The following is a 25,496-nucleotide window of genomic DNA, read 5'->3' as shown; positions in this document are numbered from 1 at the left end:
GAATTACTCACTTGCACTGTTCAAATTCTTTTCCGGATGATCATTTTCAAAGAGATTTTAAACATTAAAGGTGTCCAGATGAATTTTTTTTGTGATTTATTAGCGACAAATTGGAAAACTATCAAAACCCAATTGAAAATGCAGAACCTACCGTAGTCTGAACATCCGTGGTAATGGGTGGGCCTGCATTTTGTTTAGTTTTTTCAGTTTGGTCATCATCATTAAACTCAATCACAATTCGTATTTTGATTGGTCGAAAGCTGTTCATCAGGTTTCTCTCTCAGAGACATTTTAGGACGAGATTGATCAAATTAATAACATTCTAGATAAATTAGCCATATCTCTAACAGCAAATTAGGCAATATTTGTCTGGAGTGAAGGATTGTTTTGTATTATCATCACGTACAGTAGCTAAACAGAATGTGTAAATACACTTTGCATGCGTCAGAAACCAATTAGCCTCTCATTTATGAAAAGGCCTTGAATTCTATGGAAAATAAAACAGGCAACTGTTGTAATTAATTCAGTAAGTCAGTCTCTCTTAGTGTTTTTTTTTCTAGAAAAATGCTTGCTAATGTATTTAATTTTTAGATTAAACTGTGAAATTAAATGACGGAAGATACATAAAGTTATGCTCAGTTTCAGTTTCTTATTGAAATCTGGCTTCAATAAGTACCTACTTAGACCAGATCTATAATGATGGAGTCCAAATGGATCAACAAAATCTTTGCACCTAAACAGTTTATCTCAAAGGTACATATTGGAACAAAATTTATACGATATCTGTACCCAACATTTTTGGACCTTATTAACTGGCACCGTCCCTTGAGCGGGACACATCAATATTTTGCATGTCATTTTTATCTATCACGACAAACTATGTATCATTGGATAGGTCTAATCCTCTAGAATATATATTTCAACAGTGTTTTATAAAGTAAATGATGTAGGGGGAGTAATTTCTTCATTTAGTTTTCATATTTCATTACCATTTTGGGAGAATTATGACGTAGTGAGAGTCAGTTTCTAAAAGGTCACGGGCCCACAGGTAGGCCAATTTTTTTTACATATTTATAACATTAAAACCGTACTCTAAACCTAAAAAAAATCATGATTAACTATACATCACCGGAAAGCTTGAAAAACATAGTTTTCATATTTCAAGGTCATTTGATGACAGAAATAATGCAGATGCAGATGATAAAAAAATAAGTTTTTTGTTACATGACCTATCATAGGAATGCATATTTATTATTATTTATTCATAAAACTATATCCTATTATAAATTTTCAAAAATGTTAACAAACTCTGTATCATTAGAAAGCTCTAAGACTGTAGCTTTCATATTTCAAAACCTTTTTGCATTAATAATAATGCAGTAACAGTAATTTATTAATTTGTGACAAGAGTATGCAGCAAACCGTCGACACCTAGTGGCCGTTGTTGGTAAAAACACTAAAAGTGTGACAAACCTCATTTTTTGTGATTTTAACTTGAAATTTGGAGCACAACTTGAGACTTATGGTTCTATGTTTACATTATTACTTTTGTGAAACATTTACATTTTTATAATTGTATTTATAAAATTATTATGTTATTGGATTATTTTATTTATTAAAATAAATTTAAACTGCTATAAACAAATTTAATTTAATTTTTTCACATCTAAAACCTCCAAGTCTCTTAAAAACAAGACAAAGATTAGGCTTCTAGACCCCAAAAAATGCCAAAGTGTTATATACATTTAAAGGTGTACATCACAGTTTCACCACTCAAAAGGGATTTGTGCCAGGGTACTGCTCCTGTGACAGCTGGAGTACAATTTTATTCTAAAAGTGTATGTTTAAGTATTAACAATTTACAATTTTTGCTCTGCTCTTTAGATCCACTTTGAACAAAATGCCCAATAGCATCTTAACACTGTGTGCTAAAATGTTTACTGGACTTAAAGGAAAGTGAGTCTTAATGAGCTACTGTACCTTCAGTTCAGTTTAACTTGCTGGAATTGTCTTATAGGCATATACCATTCCTCATTAATGGACACCTATTATGCAAAATCCACTTTTACAAGGTGTTTGGACACAAATGTGGCAGTTTGTGAACAAAACCACCCTACAATGAAAAAAATCCACAATCTCATTAGACATGCTGTTTTGATTCTTTTGTTAATGTGATGTCACACTGATAAAGTCCCGCCCATGGTCACTGACTGACTGGTTAATTTTACCCAAAAGCTTTTTCAAATGTGTCTGATAACACATTGTACCGCTTATGCGGCTAAATATAGTATTGTCTAAGATATTATTTTTAACCAAAAGAGCTCACTGTCTGTTGGTAAGGGAGTGAGGAGCTGTAGCGTATTTGCATTTAAAGTTACACAGCACTTTTGCTACCACCCAAATAGGGACATTTTTAACAAGCTACAACAAATGATCTTTTGAGCTGAAACGTCACAGACAAATTCTAGGCACACCTGAGACTTATATTACATGACCATAATAATGTTTTCTTCAGACAAAACGAAATAACTAAGACAGTTACAAACTGCAACACGTATATAACTGTAATGGATGTCCTTAAATACACACTGACATAACAAATGTGAAAAACGGTAAAAATTGAAGTGGTTTTATTGATCAGGAAACAAGCACAGCATTAGCATATCTGGACCTTACAGCAGTCTACAAAAGGGAGGTGAGCCTTACATCAAAGCAACAATGAGATGAAGCAGATCTCTGCTTATTCCAGAGGTGATCAAATCACAATGTTTTATCAAAGTCAGGTGAAACAGCATACGCTGTCAGTCAAGTGCTACTCTTTTTATAATATATTTGTTTTAGATGTGCACTTACAGTAAGTGCATATGAAGCTTGTTTGTCATTCAAACGCTCTTTATTTCATACCCCACACCCTCCCCTTACTTTCTTTGTGTTACCGTATAGCCAAAAATGTCAAACTTACTGTACATGTAGGCTACACACACACACACACACACACACACACACACACACACACACACACACACACACACACACACACACACACACACACACACACACACACACACACACACACACACACACACACACACACACACTCAACAATCAACAATCCCACAGCAGTTTTTTGATAATTTAGCACTGTGTATTTGTGAGGCACATTGTACCTCGGTACATTAAGATTCAAATTTTCTTTGTCTTTTTGCTAAGAGGCTGTAGGACTGAATATGAATTGACATCTCGCCAAGAATTGACACAAATGATTTTTCTTTTGAATTTCATCCACCAGTAGATTTGTGCCCTCCGAATATAATGGCACATTTCCAAAAATCATTTTAAAGCAATGATCGCAACAGTGATCGCAGTCAGTCTAGCGACAGGATCATTTTGTTCCCCATTTAAATTTGTTTTTGTTCTCATAGAACAATGACAAACGTGCCTTAACAACTCCCTTAAAATATATATTGTTTGTCAAAAATATACTGTATACATGTCTATATACTCCAGATGTCTCAACACGGCACAGATAAAGAAAAGCAGAGTTTAATCAGGGCAGTCACACATCAGGGATTCGCTTAAACGCTTCTGTCGAACTAAAGAAACAAGGACAGAAACATTCTGTTCGCCATCTGCTTAAATAAAAAGCTGATTTTAAACCATCGTATCCATTTAGAAACAATATTATATTACAGCCGCACAGCATTGATCTCATAAAGCCTTAAGTTCTGTAAAGGATTGAATCATTTCCATTTTAATGAAAAACAAGATATTGTTTGATTTTTAGTATTAATCTGTTTACACAGATGGACCCTCACAAATTCATCCCATTCAGTGTCATATTTACACGTAAAGTATGATCATATTTGTTTCACTGCAATGGTACGTATGTAACAAGCCTTAAACACAATATATAAATCTTTTTTAGTTTTGTACTTTACATTTATATTTATATATTTATATAGATGTCTGTTTGTTCATTATTTGGAATGTTGATAAAAGAATCAGTGCATTGTGAACTGGGTTGAATACACTTTTTCCATATCGAAACTTTGCATCATCTTTTACCATACAGGATGCTGCCATAGCGACCAAAAAGTAATGAGGAGGAAAAACAAAGAGTAAGGCCACATCATAAATTGCACACGAATCATCACATAACAATGAATGTGTCTGAACGCTCGCCACCTTTGTCAAGATTTTCCTTTTTGAAGCGGCATTAACTATTAACGTTTAGTGGTCGTCTTATTTCAGTCTTATCAACATCTGTCACTTAAAGACATTACATAATAATTAACAGCTGTATTTTTGGAAAAAGAAAAACATTCATATTCACAGACAAAATTATACACGTGGGTAGCCCATCGACACCTCAAACCCACAGGGACAATGGGTAATCCTCCCGTAACGATCTGCTGCTCTTGTTGATCCACTGTTACGTTTCATCAACTTTCATCTCAACGTTCTTTTTTCTCTGAATCTGTCAAAGTTAAGTAAGGAACGTCACGGATAGAGACATCCACCGCGTGCCGTCTCGACGTGCGTGCGGATTTAAACTTCAAACGCTTCAGCATTTTAAAAGGACCACGGGAAAGTAATTACTCCTGTTCGACGGGTGGACAAAGGAACGAAAAAGACGGATCCAGAAAGAATAATCACGATGAGAAAGCTGAAGCACCTGTCCAAGAGGAGCTTGAAAAACCCGATAAATGGGCAGTGGGACCAAGATGGAGAGTGTTTCTCAAAGACGGTGTAATCCATTGGGTAATTCAGGCCATTTTATAGGCTGTGTGGGTGGTAGGAGATTGTACGGTAGATTGGAAAGCTCTGTGCCTGGGTTGTTAGTTGCAGGTCCACCGATAAGCAATAAGAGAAAGACCTAGCTTCACACCCGACGGGTCCATTAAGCAACATCCATTTGTTTGTTATTTGATTATTAAGTCAGCATCTCTCTCATTCTGCCTTTGCAAGAAAGCAGCAGTCTTTCCGATATGTGTCTCTGTGTCGTCTCTCGGTTTGATTCGATTGTTTGATTTAGGGAAAAAGCTGCAGTAAAGAGGAGAGAGTTGTGAGTTTGTTTTCGAAGATGATCATGAAGAGTTTCCATCGGCCTTGTACTCGCTCTGCAGGCGTATGAAGCTCGGGTAGTTTTATATAATGAGCTTTCCGAGAGCAAAAAGCAGACAGAGCATAAAGACGTCAGTCAGGGCTTTTTTTGTGCCTGGACTTGAATTCCTGGGATCTTCTACCCTTGTGTTAGGTGGACTGCCAGGAACCTGTAAACAAGCAGCACAACAAAATATTGTATCAGACTTAGCACCAAATATTATAAATGACTCTTCATTTGTTGTATTGAGACATGGCCATCAAATATATAGCCTACAGCGTTACTGTTCTTGTCAATGGTTGTTTTACTTCCGAGTCATCTCTATTCGGATAGGCACTCAATGGCTTTTGTGCCAATACTACTCTATATTATTTTGCTCTGATTGTTACAGTTAAAAGTACAGAATTGCAATTATTTACATTTACAACACAACAAACACTAGCACTTAAAACATAAACACTTCTCTAATGAGAATTATGTGCGGAAATGTTTATAATTGACATACAATGGAAAAAATATATATACAATGGTCCTGAAACCAAACTGGACAGGTTCAGGAAGCTTCTGCAGAACTTGCTTTGGGAGAAATCGGCTGTACACTTAAAAAAAACTAAATAACTAAAAGTGGTTCACTGGCTCGTAATCATAGGGGAACCACTTGCCAGAGCTCGAAATTTTTGTGATAATGTATACAATTTCTGAATGCAGAACTTTTCAGTCAAAAAACACCTGCAAGGCCTGAAAGAGATCAAGCCTTAGCCAAGAACACTGAAAAAAAATGATTCATTGAATTTAATCAATTTTTTTTAAAATCAATTTTTTAAAATATAGAATTTTTGTTTAAATGTAGCTTTAATAAATTGATTGCAACCACTTACCTTAAAAAAATTATTAAATTCAGTGAATCATTTTTTTCAGTGAACAAGTAATGCAAAAGTAACTAAAAAGTAACATAAGCATTACTTTCCATGAAAAGTAACTAAATAACACAATTAGTTACTTTTTTGTGAGCAACTTAATATTGTAATGCGTTACTTTTAAAAGTAACTTTCCCCAACACTGACCTAAGGACCTACGCACATCTACAATGAGCCCTTTATAGTTATACTAAGGTGCTATATAGCACTAGAAATGGTTCCCCTATGAACGTTTAGTGCTATTTAGCACCAATTATTGAAAGAGAATGAATAGAAAAGCGGCAGTAACAACACACAAATCAAACTCCAGTTAGCATTTATACTAGCGTCACACTATAGACACACAATTGCCGTCTTCCTTCGCATGCACAAGCATAACTTAAATTACTTGAATCATTGGCTTGGAAAGTTTCATCTTTACAGTTCTCACCTCATTTTCGCAGTTGTAGTCTTTTGAAGGATAGCAATCCTCTCCAAGTTCCTGCAAATAAAAAAAGAGTACACTTTAGATAGTTTACTTCAAATATTTTCCTTTTTTAATGCAGTTTTAGAAAAAATAAGGGGGGGGGGGCTCTGTCATCTATAAAGGGTCAAAACCAAAATGCATTTGCTTGCATTATATTTTGTGATTTCACTGGAACAGACAGCAGGCTGCGGTGTGCACGATTGTGGATGGATTTGAGTGCTTACAGCTAATCACAGATTTTCAGGAGCGCTGAGATGAAAGACAAGGCCTGCAGCACTCTTAAGACTCATTATACATAGTTGGCATCCACAGTACCTTGTAAAATTAAGGACTCATAAACTAAAACAGTCAAACTAGTCTTTTAAAGTCACAATATCATATTTGTGCAGAACACTATACTAAAATATTTTATGATTACATTATCTTTAAATAAACTGCTGTTTAGAAAGTGTCAAGATAATCAAGTCAATCAGTTTGCATTTTGTTTTCTTAAAAAGCATCAGTGCTTGAAGTTAATGAATACTTTTCTCACAATTGTGATTTTTGCAGCTGTTAGCCTTTCTGCTAAATGCTTTAACTGTATCATCAAGACAACAATTATCTTTCGCTGATAAAATGAAATAACCATTTAAGTAACAGAGATTGTATTGTATTATAGTGAATATTCCACCGGTGGCCATGAGGCAAAGAATGGATAGTTATAATGGGATTTAAATTTATGCATTTTGCAGAAGCTTTATACAAAGTGCCAGTGTATTCAAGCTACACATTTTTGTCACATGGGAATCGAACTCACAACTTTTTAGCTGCAAAGCAATGCTCAATCAAACTACAGGAAGACTTCTGATATAGTTGTACTTAGTTAAAGGCGGGGTGCGTGATTTTTGAAAAACACTGGAAAAGGGAGTTGGGCCCAGTACCAAAACACACTTGTAGCCAATCAGCAGTAAGGGGCGTGTCTACTAACCAACATCATTGCCTGGGTTGCGTATGTGTGGGGCAGGTCTATCAAAAGAAGGTCCAGATTCTATTGGGGTGGGGGCGTGTTTGTTTAGGTGATTTCAAATATCAACATTGGCTTTCAAAGATCATGCACCCCGCCTTTAAGTGTTATACAATAATTCACACACATGCACACATGCAATAGCCCACCCATTTTCTAAAATCTGCCATTTGAGTGTCAGTGAAATCCAAAAATGTGTCACTGCAAGCCTGGCAAGAGGTCTTTTCAATAAACTGCCAACAGCATAATAAAGGCAGAAGTTTATTATTCCATATGCTGTGCAGTCTGTATTGGCACTGTCCCATTCTACCCATCTTGTTATATATTAAATCTGTTGCTTTTGGACTCTGAATTGGCTGATTTCTCATAAGACCTAATACTTCTGAAGGTCTTTACAAGGAGGTGCAAATCCTTACCATTCCATTCACACATCCACCCGTATGTTTATTACCGAGCCTCGACGTGTGGAATTCTGTTCCCCCAAACAAGGTCATCAAGGCTTGTTTGTCAAGACGTCACTTCATCACGTTCGGCATTGTTTATGACAAAGAAGGGTGGGATTGAACTAGTGCACTTGCACAGATGCAGACTCGACCTAATCCAATAAATCTGTTTTCAATTAAGTTAGAATAAAGACTGAGACCTTTCAGCTTGGGCTCGGGCGCATCCGCACGACCAGGTTGGCATTTGCAGTAAGACCACTGAGGCTTAGAGGAGATGTAATCTTCTCCCGACACCCCACATAGGAGAGAAGTGAGGTGTGTGGACAATGCTGATGTCTGATCTCGCTCTGTATTGCATTGTTGAATTGTTTCTAAAGAGATCGGGAATACCTTTTGGCATTTCCAGACACAGAGATGGCTTGTCGAGTTTATTTTTTCCTCTTACTATTTTTCGATCTTTATTTGTGCCCCTGTCTATGAACCTAAGGTAAAGTCTTATAATCTAATGATGCGATTATAAGCATCAAAGTTTGATTTCAATCACTGATTTTACAATCAGTCACTATAAAAAATATCAAGGTTGTATTTAAACAAGACTTTCTTTACATTATGTAGGATGATTTTATGTATACAACAATAAATTACAAAAATGGACTTTAGTTGCGTTTTCAGACAGAGTCACACTTCTGTTTTTAATGCCGAACTTTGTCACAGCCATAAACCAAACTTTGAATCTTGCTAGTCAGTTGCAGGTGGTATTAAGTGGGGGGGGGGGCATTATTATTGTACAGCCTTTGATTGGACAAAAATGTGTGCAGTGCAAGATGTGTCACAGCCCCAGTCAGTCTGTCTGCTTGTTTTCCTGTTTTCACATTTCTCTCTCTCTGGACTCCATTTCCCATGATCCTTCACGCTCCATCACCTGTGTCTCATTTTTAATCCTTCTTACCTGCCAGCCATCATCCTCATCTCCTCCTCCATAAATACTCTGCTTGTGTTCCCCTTGATTGTCCATTTTAGTATTGTGCGTGCGTGTTTTACATGTCTACCTGTTTTATAGTTAAAGTGTATTATTTTTGAAATTCCTTGTTTCTTTCCGACACGCACAGTGACAGAAGAACGGACCTAATAATAGGAACTCCAGAGGATAACCTCCTATTTCATCTTCAGCAGAATGGGCGGCCTCTGGAGGACTATATTGAGAAGTTCATGGACCTTGTCCATCTGGTGAGCTGGGGGCGATGCAATGCTGAATGCATGCTTTCGGTCGGACTTGGATGATCCTTTGTTTCTGATAGTTTCTCCCGATCTATGTAAATGACCTCTTATAGATTTTTTAAATGATATCCTCCAAATTGAATGGCTCTAATTTGGAGGTAGATATTGTTGCCGAGGATAAATTAAGTCATCATCCCCAAGTCTGATCGTCACGAGTGCCGCGAGTGCCACGCACGCTCTCCTGATCGGCGCGAGTGACACGCTTGCTCTCCTAGAAATGTTTAGTCTGTTTTCCCGAAAGAAAGTACATGTTAAATGTGTCTGCCTGCTAAAGAATTCACTCTCAGAAAAAAGGAACAAGATGGTACAAAAATTGTTACTAGGGCGGTACCTAAAAGGTGCAAATTGGTACCTTAAAAAACACATTTGTACCTCGGATACTGGTACCCAAAATGGTACATATTAGTACCGCCCCAGTGACAACTTTTGTACCTTTTATCTGAGCGTGTATGCAGTCTTTGCTGGAGCGAAGCAATGCTGAATACATGCTTTTGGATGGGACCGGATGATCCTTTGTTTCGGATCGTTTCTCCCAATCTATGTAAATTACCTCTTATAAATTTTTGAAATGATATCCTCCAAATTGAATGGCTCTAATTTCAAAGTTGACATTGTTGCTGAGGATAAATTAAAAGGATAGTTCGGCCAAAAATGATATTAAACCGATGATTTACTCACCCCCAAGCTGTCCGAGTTGCATATGTCCATCGTTTTTCACACAAACACATTTTCGGATATTTTAGAAAATGTTTTAGTTCTTTCAGTCCACAGGATGAGAGCTTACGCAGCCTACGGAGGTTTCTCTGCTGCTGCTCTGTGCCCCCGCCCTCCGAATTTGTCATTCGTCACAAAGAAAAGTGCGTACACTACGCTAATACTCTCTCCTGAATACAGATGAGTCTAAGATGGCGGCGCTACCGGAAGGTATTTTTTCGTTAATAAAGTTTTAAATATGGATATTTCTACAACAACACCACGCGGATTACCTTCAGAAGACCTTTGATTATCATCCTGGAGCCGTTTGGATTTAATTTGTGAAGGATGGACGCACTTTTTTTGGACTTGAAGGTCGTGAACTATGGGTGGACCACCTAACATTACATTTAATCAACTGAAAGATCTAAAACATTTTCTAAAATATCCGAAAATGTGTTTGTCTGAAAATGATGGACATATGCAACTCGGACAGCTTGGGGGTGAGGTAATCATGGGTTTAATATCATTTTTGGCCGAACTATCCCTTTAAGTCATCATCCAGTCCCACTCTCCTGATCGTCGTGAGTGCCGCGCTCGCTCTCCTCAAAAAGTTTTATCTGTTACCCCAAAAAAGTACATGTTATAAGATGTCTGCCTACTAAAGAATACATTTAGTACAAGATGGTACAAAAGTTGTCACTGAGACTGTAATGCAGTCTTTTTATAGGAGTACACTAGTAAATACCGTACAGTAGATGGTTTCAAAGCCAACTAACGTGAAAACCACAATACTTTGATTCTGATTTCATGGGGTCATTAATCAAGTGCTGTGTTCCTGAAAACCGAAAGGCCACATTAAACACACATTGGCCAGGAGGTAGAGCTGGCATCCCGCAGAGATTTGGTGCAGATTTCTTTTGTGCTCGCTGTGTGCTGGTCAGCCCTCTTTCCACACAATGCTATTTACTCCAGACTCAATCGATCTTAATCTCTCCTCTTCTGATTAAAAGGTAGGGAATGAAAGGCTATTAGAATGAGTAATTCCAAGATATTTCGAAAGTAAGTGCCTTATATGAGCTGCTAAAGTGTCCCGGTCTATTGGATCTTTAAAATCTAGGAAAATCCTTTGACATGTAAGTAGTGAATGTTGTCCACATCTGCAGCAATTTAGCACATAGTTTGTAATCGCACATAGGAAATTGGAATTGCTTTGTGCGAATAAGCACCGGTTTTCGGATGTGTTCAAGCCATTAACTGATTTGCACAGCACTCGCAAATAAACAACACTGTGAGTGTGCAAATTGTAAGTTATTCACATTTACCTTATATCTTCTGTTTCAGGCACGTGACTGACAATATTCAGTTACAAATGTGTTATCAGCGAAGGCCAGATTACTATTGCCGTTTCCAACGTCTAATTATTTCCATCTTTCTGTTCATTTACGTGTCAGTTCACCTGATTTGTGAAAGCAGTGATTGTGTTGAATTAACGTTAGCTCATGCAGTGAACTTTCAGCGTCTCCTGTGTAAACACGCGTAATTAGATGCAGGCTTAGGCAAAAGCCAGAACTACCAGAACTGCAGCTGGCAAGAAGAGAGAGAGAGAGAGAGAGAGACATAGAGACAGAAATTGTTTGTTGACAGGCGATGTTGTCGGTGGAGGGGGGGGGGGGGTGTTGAGAGAAACAGAGGACAGTGACTAAAAGCCAATTAATTAGCGAGCTCAGTGATGTGTGTCAGCTGCCTGTTGACATCAGCCCAGATCTCTGTTCACAGCTCTGCTAATGCCCCCTCCCCATATTTCCCCTCGCCCGTTCACATCTCATCTCTCTGCATTATAACTCCTCCACTCATCCTGATTGTTTACACAGAAACACAGGAAGACACTGATGTGTTGTCTTGTGCAGCTATGCATGCCCCTGCTATGCCAAACCTGACGCACGAACACAAACTCAATCATTTATTTACGCACAAGTACTGTATTTTTCCTCAAGAACACTTTTTAGTTACACTTTTATATCAACAAATTGTGTTGTTAAAACATCATAAAACCACACTCATAAACATATTCAACTTCTTTAAAGTCCTTGTAAAGTCGGATATTAAATTATTCTCAGCCAACCAGATCTCACACATTTCTGTGGTATAGTCATTGAAGTTTTTACTCATTTATCTGTGTCATTGTCACGGATCTCTGCACTTTCTTTTCCGTGTCAGTTTCACATATTGGTTACTAATTTTTTTTCCTATTTTTAAACCATTGTCGCTTGGGTTTGGGGTTAGATTTGGGGTTTGGGTTAGGATGTTACTTTAAAGCTGCCGTCGGCAACTCTGGAGGATTGAGCAGTTTCCAAATGTTTACAATTTCATGTCCCTCCCCCAATACCTTCCTCTGAGCTCGTTCTCGTCAGCGCGTGTGCACCAGTATTATTGTAAACGCATACTTATCAAGAATACTTACATAACACTCCGAAATACAAACAATGGTTGATAAAGCACAATTACCTGTTGAGAAGAAATGTGGCAAGCTCTGCATCCAGTGTAAACCGTTTAACATTTCGTAGATTCCTCCACTTTTCAAATGCTGGTCCGATATTGATCCTAGTTTTATTACGGTCACAGTCGCTTTCTATCTTTGTTTCCTTCTTTTCATTTGTTGTTTTCCTAGCTCTGGTTGTTAACCGAGGAATCGGAAGTTTGTTAGTGAATGTTCTCTCCGCCATCACGCTGCGTTCAAACCAAAACACCTATGAACTTCAGGCGGATGCACGTGATATTGTAACGCGCGCGAGGGGGGGGTCTGTGGCGCGTGCAGGTACTGTGATTGACAGGCAGATTTTACACAGCCTTGGGCTAATTGGACCAAATGAACCGGGAGCGGTGGATTTTTGCAAAACAAATAACAGGCTCTAGGTGGAGCTAGAAGCGCGGGGTTTTTTCTTAACTCTTTCACCGCCAGCGTTTTTAAAAAAAGTTGCCAGCCAGCGCCAGCGTTTTTCATGATTTTCACCAAAGTTTAATGCCTTCCAGAAAATGTTCTTCTTTAAATATATAAACATACAATATACCAAATGAAAGAACCCTCTGCTTTCAAACAAAAAAAACCGTTTCATCCTACCTTTAGTGGTTCTTTTGCAATCAGCTTTTGAATATGGGTAGGTTTTATGCAAAAACACCATATTTTGAGCAAAAAGCAGAAATAATTCCATTTTTATGACGGACTTTTCATAGAGATCCCATTCAGAGCGATCTTTAAAACAGACACGGACATGCAGCAGCTTGCCATAGGGCAATACTTCCGGGTTTAAAAAGTTGCAGAAGGGCGCCACCTGGTGGATAATAGCGGTATTGCGGAAAGACGGAAAATCTCGTCATTGGCAGGGAAGCGTTTTCTCTTAATTGACGAGATATCTCGTCAATGGCGGGGAAAGAGTTAAACAGTCTAATTTATGTTGTTCTATCGAAGCATAGTGTTGGTTTCAGTGAATATGATCAAAAAATATGATCAAATAAGTTGCCGTCCGCAGCTTTAACTATTGGTTTATACTTTTTTTCCGGATGTTTAAACAGTTGTTGCCTGAAGTTAGGGTTAGAGTTGGGTTTGGGTTAGGATGTCATTTTATGTAACAGGAAGTCTTTCTAACCCCAATTCCAAGCGACAATGGTAAAATTGACAAGGATACGGATAAATGAGCAAAATATTCCGAAAATGTAAATTTGTGAGATCAGGATGTCTCATCTTGTAACACCAGAGAAAAATGTGATATTAACCACCCAGCAAAATTTGTATAATTAAAAAATGCCCCCCAAAATAAAATAAGTTATCAAAATCTCGGTAATCCAGGCAGGATACTCTGCTCTCAAATGCTGGGGGCGTATCTCTCTATTTTGCTGGAAAATACCACTACAACCTGAATGGATGTTTGTGAATGTGTTAGGGGCGGGGCCATGCTCAGCGGCTCCAGTGCATCATCGAGCCACTGTTTTAACCCCGCCCAACTAATCCTGAACACAGAAATGTGGAATTACTGTTTAGCGATGTAACTCCACAATTTAGTACTACATAGTTCACAGTCTTTGCTATGAATTTCAGCAATACGTTTAGAAACAAGTCTCTGAAATGACTTTATTTGTATTTGTAGTCAAAATATTGAAATTAAGGGTGTCACAATTTCGATTTTAAATCAAAATCAATCGAAATTAAGTCACAACCTCGAACTTAGAATTAAAAAATAGAATCATCGATACTGCCACGCCCCCATGTCACGTCCGGTCGGCTTGCCAAACGGAAACAAAACAAGTGTTGAGTGCTGCGAGTCAACCTCCTCTAACTTAGCTAGCTACAGCCAGTTAAAAGATAGTATGGCAGATGCAGGAGACACTACGCAAGCTACTCTTTACATGGGAAACAGCAAGCGCCTCCTGCCTTCAGCTGAACTAAATCAGAACAGAGCATGCATGCATGCACAGCAGAACGGCGTCTGTGACAGGACCGGTCATTTCTCTGAACTGAGATCCTTTTAAGTTTCACATCTTATTTAATTTGCTTAAGAGTTATGAAAACAGCATTTAAACATGACTTATTGGGGTATAGTCTTACAATCTCCTCTGATGGTAATAAAAGCGCATTTTTAAGGTGCAAAGTACTGACAGGAATGTTCATCTGACAGGAAGTTTAGTTTTATCAGGTATGTGCGTGTACCATATTTTTCCACTGGCAGCACGACTAACATGGCAGGGCATCTCCGAGTTCAAGGTCAGATATTATATTTCATAAAAGTCTAGTCTAAAACAGCATAGCATTTTTTTGTGCTTTCAAAAAAAAAGTAAAAAACGAGAATCGAATCAAACCGTGGCCTTAGAATCGGAAAATTTTATCGAATCGAGGATTTGGAAAATCGTGACACCCCTAATTGAAATAATAACAACCTAGCTTTTTGGGTTGACACAACCCCGCATATGTTAAATTAGGTTCGTCCACTTTTGATCCACTGCTGGGTTTAAAATTACTCAGCATTTTATTCAAAGTGTAAACTACTTCATTTCATTCTAATTGATTTTACAGGAGAATTTTAACATTCCTATGGAAGTGTTATGGATATTCCGGACACATTAGGAATACCACAAAAAACACCAGTGCTGTATTTCATGTAAACGGAGCAATGGAGACGATTTATAGTGTTGGGTTCAATGGGCTCTTTCTCTTAGTTGTGGCCAAGAGCGAAACATGTCACTTCTAGATGTAGATTCTATATGGGAACATCTTTAATGCCCAAGGCGAGCTTTAAGTGCTATTGGACCTGCTAGACAGAGCAAAGCGTCCCGTTTGAATTTAACCTCTAAAAATCACAGTGATGTCAAACTCTGCCTGGAATTAAAACACGGTAAACAGAGCGCGACTTTCCCTATTTTCTCTCCACCTGTCAAAGTGAGAAAAATGGCCCATGGCAAACTATTCATCTTTCATTTGAGTTGGATCAGAAGAAAAAGATGAGTTTCTGCATTCGCGTGAATCTGTGAAGCACATCTGACATCCGTTTTCGAATAGTAAAGTTTGACGATGTTTCCCCACGGGCAACCTTTCATTATAAACGTCCTGCTTGGGTAATGCACTAGTTATAATTTTTACAATAAATTAAGCATTGCTCTGCTGGCCCATGCACGTACATGTACACAAACAGTCAGATGCATACACAAACACACAGTATAAACAGTGACATGCAGGTTTTTTCAGTTCCTCTGGGAAATTATGAGGACACATTTTCCTCTGTAGTTTGTTTGTTCTGTTTTTCAGGGGCACACTCAATCATTTTACTTAGTTTACTTTAATATGTTAATTATGAGCCCATCAACATCTCTGGAGAATATTTGGCTCTTATGCAAAAACTCAAAACACCAAAGGAAAATTGTGTGTGTGTTCGTGTGTTGCATGCACAAATGTTAACTACATTGTTTCTTGTCTGTTGCTTACAGCTGTTTATAACTTGAGTACTGTCAACATTGTCCAATCAGTGCTAATTAAATGGAAAGTGCTAGTTAGGAAAGCATATTTCTGTATGTAAATATGTTGCCTCCTTCACTATATAAGAGTAAAATAATTGAGTAATACAGTGCACTTTATAGTGTATACAGTCTAATTTGTATTCTGCAAATACAGCATTGTTTTCTGCAAGACCTAGGGGAAGTGAACCTATTTAGCCCACTGTACCACATAAGCCCACGTTATGCATTATTTTGAAAAATAAAATTAGAGAATGGAGTAGAACGGTGCAGATATCCAAAGGAAAATATATTTACATATTATTTGTTGTGGCCTAATCATATTAGTGACCATAAACTACCTGGGAGCCATTTTGAAAGATACTTGTAAAAACTTAAAAAGCTTAAAAAAACCTTGTTGATACTGCATGATTTCCTTGTATTTATTATGTTTGAAAGAATGGATTTCGTGAGTGTCATGATTCTGCCCTCCTGTCATTGTTCTAGTCTAGTCTTGAGGCAGGATCATGACAGACCCATGTTTTGTGTGGGATCACGTGGTCTCAGTATTGTTTTATTAGTTCACGTGTTTCCCGTGTCTTGTCACTTTGTGTACGCTCCCTTGTTATCCTTGTGTCTGATTGTTAACTGTGATCACCTGCCCCTCATTATGTCTCCATTATATAATGTCTTGTATCCCTTTGTTCTGTCTGTTATCGTTCTGTGTAATCCTGATCTGTTTGCTGTCTGTTTCAATACTGAGTAAGCCAAGTTTATTGTTTGTTGTTAGTGTTTAGTCAGTCAAGTCTAGTTTAATGTCATATAGTCCAGTTTAGTGTTCATCCAGTCCTGTGTATATTGTCTTGTTTTACCCCCTCGTGGGTTTTTGTTTTCTTGTTTTGTCCAATAAACTGTTCAGTGTTCTATACGTGTCTGCGCCTGGGTTCATCTGTCTAGCCATTCCTGACAGTGAGTATCTATTACAAAGATACTGCATAAATCTGCTGATAACTTCAGTAAATTAAATATTTAAGAAGCTTCTTCAACCCAGAGGTGAGGCTACATAAGGGCCAGGGTGGCACTGGCCCACTCAGACTGACAGCTGGCCCACCCAGTCAGAAGAGACACAAAATAAATGCAAAAAAATCACGCATACATTTCAATAATCTTTTTAATAACAATCACACAAAAACACACCATTCAGAAAAGAGTACATGGAGTACAAAAATTTCTACTTCTAAAAAAGTCTCCAGTCACCTACCCAGCAAAATAAACTGGGTCATGTCAATGTTGCTGATCAGTGGTGAATCAGTCTCCACTTCATGACTTATTTGACCATAATGTTCTGAGGAAGGCTCTGTCCATATTGGACTGTGTTGATCATTCCCTATATGGGGAATTTGTGCTTCTACCCTCGGGTAGTTCCCATTCATAGGACAAAACGTTTCTAACTCTCTTTTATATGTACTGCTATTAACATTTTGTAAGACTTTTGGACTGTCACTTCTTTTGGTCCCTCTATGCAGCGATCTCTTATTGTATTGTATTGTATTGTATTAATGTATTGGTCCTTGTCTTCTTTTTGTTGTGTAATATGATTTATCACTTATTAATTGTCGTCTTGTGTTACTGAATGTATGTTGTTTGTTTTTTGATACCTGGCTGTAATCTTATTTCCCTTTGTGGGATAATAAAATTGAACTGAACTGAACTGAACTTATTGTCCTTATAAGCTAAAAAATTCTATCAATATGATAATATATTCGGTAAATCGTCTTTTCCGGGTAAAAACCTGCACCTTGATGTACGTGCGCTGCTGTTAATCCTATTCTTCTTCTGTGCACTTAGATGACTTGGCGTTTACCAGATTCTGCCAACAAAGCTGTATTTCTAAATGGCCTAAGGCAAGGTTTAAGCGGATTTAAACGCCATGTGTTTGCATCTAAGCACTTCAAATATACTCCAGAAATATTACTTTCATTTGACTTTGGCTCATAAGGAACTCCAATTAAAGGTCTGATTGCTTATAGTTTACAAGCAAAATGCCAATATACCAAAACCAATTGTAAAGTTGATGTTTGACTTGTTGTGCTGGGGATGCCAGATGAAGATAATAATTTATTAGCATAAAATCTGACTCACATGTAAATTTGCACAAGATGAGATGATGCAGGGCTCCTCCCCCGGTTCCATGGTTGTTTTGGGAATAATGGCAGTGGACTCGACATCAGGTTTAATGGAGCCGCTAGTAGGCTGAGGATCAAGTTTGGGTAGCGACCCATAGCCAAAAGCTTGAATCGCATCTCCTGCAGGAAAATGAATAGATAAAAATAAAACGAAATATCAATTCAAAGCACATATTTATTATTAAAACAGTCCTGAATCTGTGTGAGCAAAAAGAGACTTTACAGGACCCAGGAGAAAAGCAATATGTGTTGCACCCGCCAAGTTTTTGGCAGCAAGCCACAGCTGGTTGTATCTGGGGGTCAGCAGCTCATTTATTACTAATTTGGAAAGCTTGCAGATTCAATCATTTAAAACAGAACACACTTTCACCACCACTCGCTCACATTTTCCAAAAATGTAAATAAAGTTGGATGGACATGCTGTCTACATACATAGGGCATTCTTAATAGACAAAAATTTATTCTTAGGCTTATGGCTAGTCCTAGACTAAAACACATGTTTGAGCGGTCTCAAGTGAAAATAACTTACACTGACCTTAAAATAAGATCTTAAAATATGCCAGTGCCACTGATTTGTTTTAAGATAGACATCAGTAATGTCTTTTTCTTAGGCATGTTTAAAAAAGATGCCTAAATATTTCACTAAGCTTTGTTAAACCAGGGCCACATTTATAGTTACTGATATGAAAATATAGGATAATAAGTTGATAAGCTTAAAGAATATGTAAAACACAAAATATTGGGGGTAAACAGTTTCTATTTGAAACTTTCTTATGGACAATATAAATTGCAATCACTATTTGTCATTTCTCACAATTCACGGTTGCACTTAAATGTTTAAGTTTTAAAAAATGTTAAGAAATCACAATTTATTTCAACTTTCTTGACTAGTGAGGAGTTGCTATAATAATTGCATAATTATTTATAGTAACTCCTCACTATAGTCAAGAAAGTTTAAGGGCAACAAGGAATTATTTTACATTGTATAATTAATATGATCATGGGGTTGTGTTTTATTAATTTGTTATTTTTCTTATTAATGCATTGCTGGTTTAAGAAGGGAGCCATGATCTCTATTGCGAATAGCACTGTAACACAGCTTGTTTTGACTTGAAAAATCTCTCTCAGTATCTCAGCATCTCACAGTTGGATATTGGATGAAATATCTCCGGAGCTAATGCCTGAAGCTGTGTGCCTTATTATCATGTTTTCTTTTCCCACTGTTATTTATTTCACTGTTGGGAAGATATTCCTGCCAAGCAATCAAACTTTAAGATTCTTTTCACAAAGTAGCCTAACATTCTCTCTTACATCCGCCCCAATTGTATCTCTAAGCATGTATTTTTAGATACACATTTAAAGTAATTTTTCCCCAAATAAAGTAAGCAAAGAGAACAAATCATCTCTTTTTTCAGCACAACTTCTTTCTTAAAGAGCTGGCAGTTGTTCTTTATTTGGCAACCAAGAATAATCTCACTGTCTGTCTTTCTCATTCCCTCTCTCTCTCTTCTCAAGTCTCAAATGACATATGTCCCCACAGAGCGGCAGAATGATATTAACACCGTTTCCCAAATGCTGGGCTTTTCTTGGCACTTTTAAAGGAAACCATTTGATCTATTGATATTTTCTATAGCATCACTCAGATAAATACACACGTAGGCTACTTGCCTGAGTGAAACAAGAGGTTTATCTTATATCTGTGGTGGGGTCTCAAATGGCGCTTTTCCATTGCATAGTACCCCACGATTTGGTTTTGGGTCAGGTCGGGTCAGCTCACCTCACTTTGGCATGGTTAGCTTTCCATCGAGTTTAGTAACACTTCGGAGTGGGAGGGATTATATTTGCGCTGCCTACTGCTGTGAGATCATACATGTGAGAGCGTTGTTGTCCATACATTTATTTATTTCTCAGTCCGCCACAAAATTCAAATTGACCACCACAAATAGATGTTTGCACATCGCGTTTATCACTACCTCTGTCTCACATGACAGTTTCAGTGCAAACACTTGTGGGGTCAGTCAACCCGCTCCCCTGAGCCTTATTTAAGTTGCATTTAAGCATATATGCAGACTTGCGTGTTGCAAATGTGCCGCTACAAACTGCAAGTCTGGAAAAGACAATGTTATGGTGTTCCTGATTCACAACCTGTGGATGTTTTTCATCTATTAAAGGGAATTGGGGAACTTATAGCAGAGCACAGATGACAACAGGTTTACTCGAGACAGCGCAAGCTAGCGTGAATGTAAAGCTAATCTTTTACATTATAACGATAACGCTGGTAGTGACAATTCTCTCAGACTAATCAGTGATCTACAGTTTTTTCGTGTCATGTTTTGGTATCATCTCGGGTCACTTGTAACCCTGACCGATGTGGTACTAAAAAATATTGGGTACTACGAACTGAACCCAGTGGAAAAGCCTCCAAAAGTAAGCTGACCCGACCCAAACTAAACTGTGGGGTACTATGCAATGGAAAAGCGCCAAAAGATCATTTACATGACACTGTTTACAACTAAAAATGGAAAAGTGTTGGTCGTTTATTTACATGACAAAGCGTTTTGTGGACCTGATGTAATAATCCCTCTGTAAATTACATAAAACACAAATTTGTAAAAACGATAATGTCATAAGCATGCATATTCTTTATTTCTTTTCAAAGTGACATACTGGCTGGGATTTTGACCACTTCAAAAAAAGTTTCAGTTTTTAGTACATCATTGTCTTGTAAACGTACCCTAAATGTCAGTAGTTAAAGTCATCCTACAGTAAATGTTTTCAACGGAGATCAGTTGTGGCTTTGTTCAGTCTAGGTAAGTGTCGCTGAAACACACTCTGTAAATCATTTCTTTATAGACCTCAGTTTGTGCGCAGCAACATTATCATGCAGGAACAGAAAAGGCCATCCCTGACTTGTTGGGAGTACATAAATTTGTAGTATGTCAGTATGATGCAGTCTTTAGATTCTTTATTCTCACCAAAATTAAGAGGCCTAGCCAAACCTCTTGGGGGTGACTATATACGGTGGGCTATACTTTAATGAATGAGATTATAAATAAAGAATAAATAAAGTGTTTCAGGTCTTAATCACATTAAATGCTTCATTAAACAATTTTACTTTTGATTTAGCTTGTCTGTAAAAAATATTAATATAGATTTCCAAACATTTTTGTCCATTCATTTTAATGATAATTATTGATGAACAAGAATCCTACAACTGATGTATGGCCTACACAGATATGTGATCACCATCATCAAGTGTTTCAAGCAATCCAACAATACATTTCATAAATTGTCATGAGAAAAAAGTTTCAAGATTGAGTTCTAAATGGCTGAACTGACACTTCGTCACTTTGATAAACCAAACAAGGCGTCCTTGAGGATAAGATGATAACAAACCAAAGTGGAAGCCTTATTAGCTTCAGCTCGTATATTTACTCTCTGCTAACAAGCATGACATTAGTTACCAAACAATGGGGGACATTAACATTCTGCTGGTGGATAGAGCTTCCACACAGGAATAACCTATGGGAAGACCCACTACATAACCATAACCATATATCTGTGTACAGTATCCTGAGTTAGTCATCAAATTCTGACGTAAATGCAGAAAGTGAAGCTGGAAAGAAACAGACTTTGCAGTCGGATTGTTGTAATAACAAAAGAAAAAAGACTTACGGAGGCAGGTGTTTTCTCTGAAGTCCTGTAGAAATTTCTCACACTCCTCCTCCTGGTTTCCACTGCCTCGGCAGGTACACCACGGGGAGATGGTGAAGTTTGAGTGACCTGAGTCTATGTAGTTAGGAGTCATATCTGTACCTGCAGGAAGAAGAGAGAGGTTACTAAATTATGTAGTGCATTGAATTAGCGAAATGTACCTTGTCTAACTCTATGGTTCGAAAAAATACGGAATGGTGGTGCACAAGAAGGTGCCAGGGGTCCCAGTTTTATGACCTTTAATTTATCATACATTCTGTGTAATTAAACCTCTGAAAAATAATGCTACTAACCAACAGCACTACATTTTAGCATTTAATGTTTTGTTTAATTCAAATTTCCAAGTTTGAGACTGTTTTGTCATGATTTTTTTTTTGGGGGGGGTGGACAAAGGCTGAAACCACTGGGTTAGGGTTACCCTAAGTGGTCATATTGACCAGTGAAATACACTGTACTCGGTGTATCTGTGATATGAAATAATTTAATGTCAGAAATATTTCTTCTGCTCACCAATGAGTCTGATGTAGGACGCCAGGCAGGCCTGATAGTCATCGTTCAGACACCTGGAGGTGGAGTGAGGGGTCATCTGACAGTTTGCATGGAAATCAGCCAGCCTTGACCTTGTCACAAAAACACAACAGCAACACGTCAACATCAAAATACTTTACAAAGTGCAGTCAGTGTATAGTTTGCCTAGGGGTGACAAAATGGGGAAAGTTTGTTTGTTTGTGTGTGTATGAGTCTATGCAAGGTCCAGCTTCATACATCATTGGTTTTCTTCGAAAGTCTTCTTTCTATCTTTCTATCCCTTACTTGTTTTTTCTCTCCATTAGTCATTGTTGCTGACTGTGACCACAACATGCTTGTGGTTGGGAGGCATCCTGGGGGTCAGATAGAAGACAGGACTTCCTCTGCAGCCTCCAAAAGCGCTTGATCTGTCTTCTTATAATCGTCTATCTCTTTATGTATCTCTCTTCCTCTGTCTATCTTTCGCTCTGTTTGTCTAAGGCAATAAATAAGTACTGTAACTTGATAGAATTTTAAACAATGTGACATACATATTTAGACAGTATTTGTCTCCTGTCGACAGAAAATCTGTGAGAGCAAATTTTTAACTGAGCAACAAGTGAAAAGACAAGTGAACGTTTCTCCACAGACATCACCAGTGCACCGCACAAAAACATGGGGCGAATTTACTAAATGGAACAAGTAAATAAAAGTACAGTTTACTCAGGCATTAAATGTTTTCAAATGACTTTGTCTTCTTGTGAATATGTGAATCGCAGTAGGTTTATTATAAATAGCTCCTTGTACACAAAACTCGGTGCTATTTGCTTGCCGCAATTACCGGTGCATTCTTGCCACCCGCGGAAAGCAGGTTGTAAACTGAATTGTATTTAAAAAAAGACATTTGTGTGCTCGAGCCAATTCAGTTGTCTGATCACAGTGGTGCTGCAATTCTGTATTCCTTGTAAATTATGCAAGATCACGGTAGACAGCTGCAACGTCCATAAGTTAGTATTCAGAACTTACCTACAGGATGAAGAATTGTGCTACACAGTGTTTGTATTAAATTTTTTTTTTTTTTTACTTTTTTTGCTCTAAAAAAGCTTGCATGTACTTAAGGCATTTCAATTACTAACTAATAACCTTATTATTGCCATTAAATTGAATTACTGAACCTAAACATAAAATGCTCATTTACAAGAAAACATGCACTTTATCATCTCTTTGAATTTGCTATTAAAACTTTCCCTCAATGAAAACAGCAATCTAGAGAGGCATGATATTATTTTCACTGCATTTAATGTACAGTAGAGGACTGCATTGGGTATGGGCTCCCACAGGACACAACGCAAATCATGTGGATTAACCTTCGCTGCGGGCAGGATTTTGTGGGGCCCACGACTTGCCGACAAACTAGATCCAGAAAAGGTGATTTTTTAGGTTCAATGTGTTTATTTATGTAACAAGTTAAATGCATTGCATATTGTGTTTTTGGCTTATTTACTTAAACTGTTTGTTAACAGTTAAGCTGTCTGTTTAGTTAACCCTTTGGTGCGTGTGTATTATGCATTACGTTTAAATACTGAGGTACCGCTAGTTGTAAATGGTTAATGTTTTTTAAAAGCAGAAAAAAATAGCTACTGTACCCAATGTTTTTGTCAGGTGTTGTGTTTTGGTTTAGCATTACTTTATTTACGCAATCCTTAGTTCATAAACACAATCATGTTTAATGTTATTCTGTATGTTAACCTAAATGAATATGTAGTCTGAGCATTTGTGCGCAAGCTCTCAGGGAAAATCCACATGAGTGGACACAAACATTGCAGGTACGGGCAGAAGTGAAACATGCAGGTTGCGTGCGGATTTAAGAAAACTAGGGATGTTCTGATCAGCCATCGGCCGATCAGCCATGATGCTTGCTATGCTTCTCAATGAATTACGGTGAAATGCCACTACATCCAAAAGCCAGAGGGCGCTCTTGTGCAGAAACTCAATATACGCTGCAGATGAAGAACCATAAACACGCAACTATGACACGCAGCTCCAGAAAATGGCTTAAGGATATATTTATATTGCTGTTTGTGTTGCTTTTTCAAATGCAAGTTATAAACGTCTCAAACTAACAGTGATTTCAGATCGATAAGGACTTAATTATCAAAAGCCGTAGTACATGAAATAACTGTGAAAAATATCAACTGTGCGATTCAGAATAGTTATCGGCGTATTATTAGTGTATATAGGCATTTATCGGAGCACCCCTAAAGAAAACAATCCCACGCAGGGCTATAGTGTACCTAGGTGTGAGAAATAAAATAGAAATATAAGCCATCTTTAATTTTTAATACACATGCTATGTTCAATGTGATTTTTGATTCCAGACATGAATTGTTGCTGTATTGCTTGTTGTCTGGTCTGTGTTCATCTGTGACCTTTAGTTGCAATGTAGAAATATGAACTTCAACAAATCAATATACTATTTTGCTTTCAGCCTTGTTAGTAAATCATTTATAAATTCACATTGTACAATGGCTTACGTTGGTTTAAGTTAATAACCATACTATCAAGCATTTGATTGCAAAAAGTTGATAAGAATTTCGTATCATTACTGATTTTTGCAGATTTCGTTTCATAACCAAAGCTGTTTTAGAAACTTTTCCTGGGTAAATTAGTTATGTTATTTAGCTGTTATTTACAGCGCACTAAAGTTTGAGACGTGACAGATAGTACAGACTCAGTGTAATATACTAGTGTACTAAACATGGAAGCGTTCCCAGTGGAGCGCAGTGTGCATTTAATTCATTCTCTCCCTTCTTTGTAAATGCACCTTTTAATTAGCATACCGCTTAAAACCCTGCTGCGATTTACATGTCTAATTACATCTGTTCACGCTGCAGGTATCAAATGGAGAGGTGCGAAAAATATCGATATACCAGTTGGCTTCCCTACATGATATAAATACCTGAATGCTTATGGGCTGGAAAAATTAATAAGCTCTTTGTTCGGTTTTTAACTGCGTATACTTATTGTGTATATGCACATTTCATATAAGGAATAGAGAAGACAAGAAAGGGATAAAGCTGGACTCTTGACCCTAGCTAGTTACTGTACGAATAGGGTCAAGAGTCCAGCTTTGTCCCTTTCTTGTCTTCCCTCTCCATTAGTCATTGTGCTGACCATGACCACAACATGCCTGTGGCTGATAG

General features: G+C 37.6%; 1 protein-coding gene across 1 annotated transcript in view; it reads right to left on the bottom strand.

Annotated features, from left to right (window-relative positions):
* Nucleotides 1–2,613: 2,613 nt before the first annotated feature.
* gfra2a (GDNF family receptor alpha 2a) overlaps nucleotides 2,614–25,496 on the bottom strand; it is an 89,887-nt gene continuing 67,004 nt past the window's right edge. The window contains exons 5-9 of the mRNA XM_065247393.1: nucleotides 22,297–22,406; nucleotides 21,748–21,888; nucleotides 18,029–18,192; nucleotides 6,452–6,502; nucleotides 2,614–5,273 (exon numbers count right to left, since the gene is read on the bottom strand). Coding sequence (XP_065103465.1) covers nucleotides 5,148–5,273; nucleotides 6,452–6,502; nucleotides 18,029–18,192; nucleotides 21,748–21,888; nucleotides 22,297–22,406 — 592 coding nt within the window. The 3' untranslated portion in view covers nucleotides 2,614–5,147. The remainder of the gene's footprint in view (nucleotides 5,274–6,451; nucleotides 6,503–18,028; nucleotides 18,193–21,747; nucleotides 21,889–22,296; nucleotides 22,407–25,496) is intronic.

The sequence above is a fragment of the Paramisgurnus dabryanus genome, chromosome 11 (assembly GCF_030506205.2).
Source record: "Paramisgurnus dabryanus chromosome 11, PD_genome_1.1, whole genome shotgun sequence".
Lineage (NCBI taxonomy): Eukaryota > Metazoa > Chordata > Actinopteri > Cypriniformes > Cobitidae > Paramisgurnus > Paramisgurnus dabryanus.
This window is presented reverse-complemented; position numbering and strand designations above follow the sequence as displayed.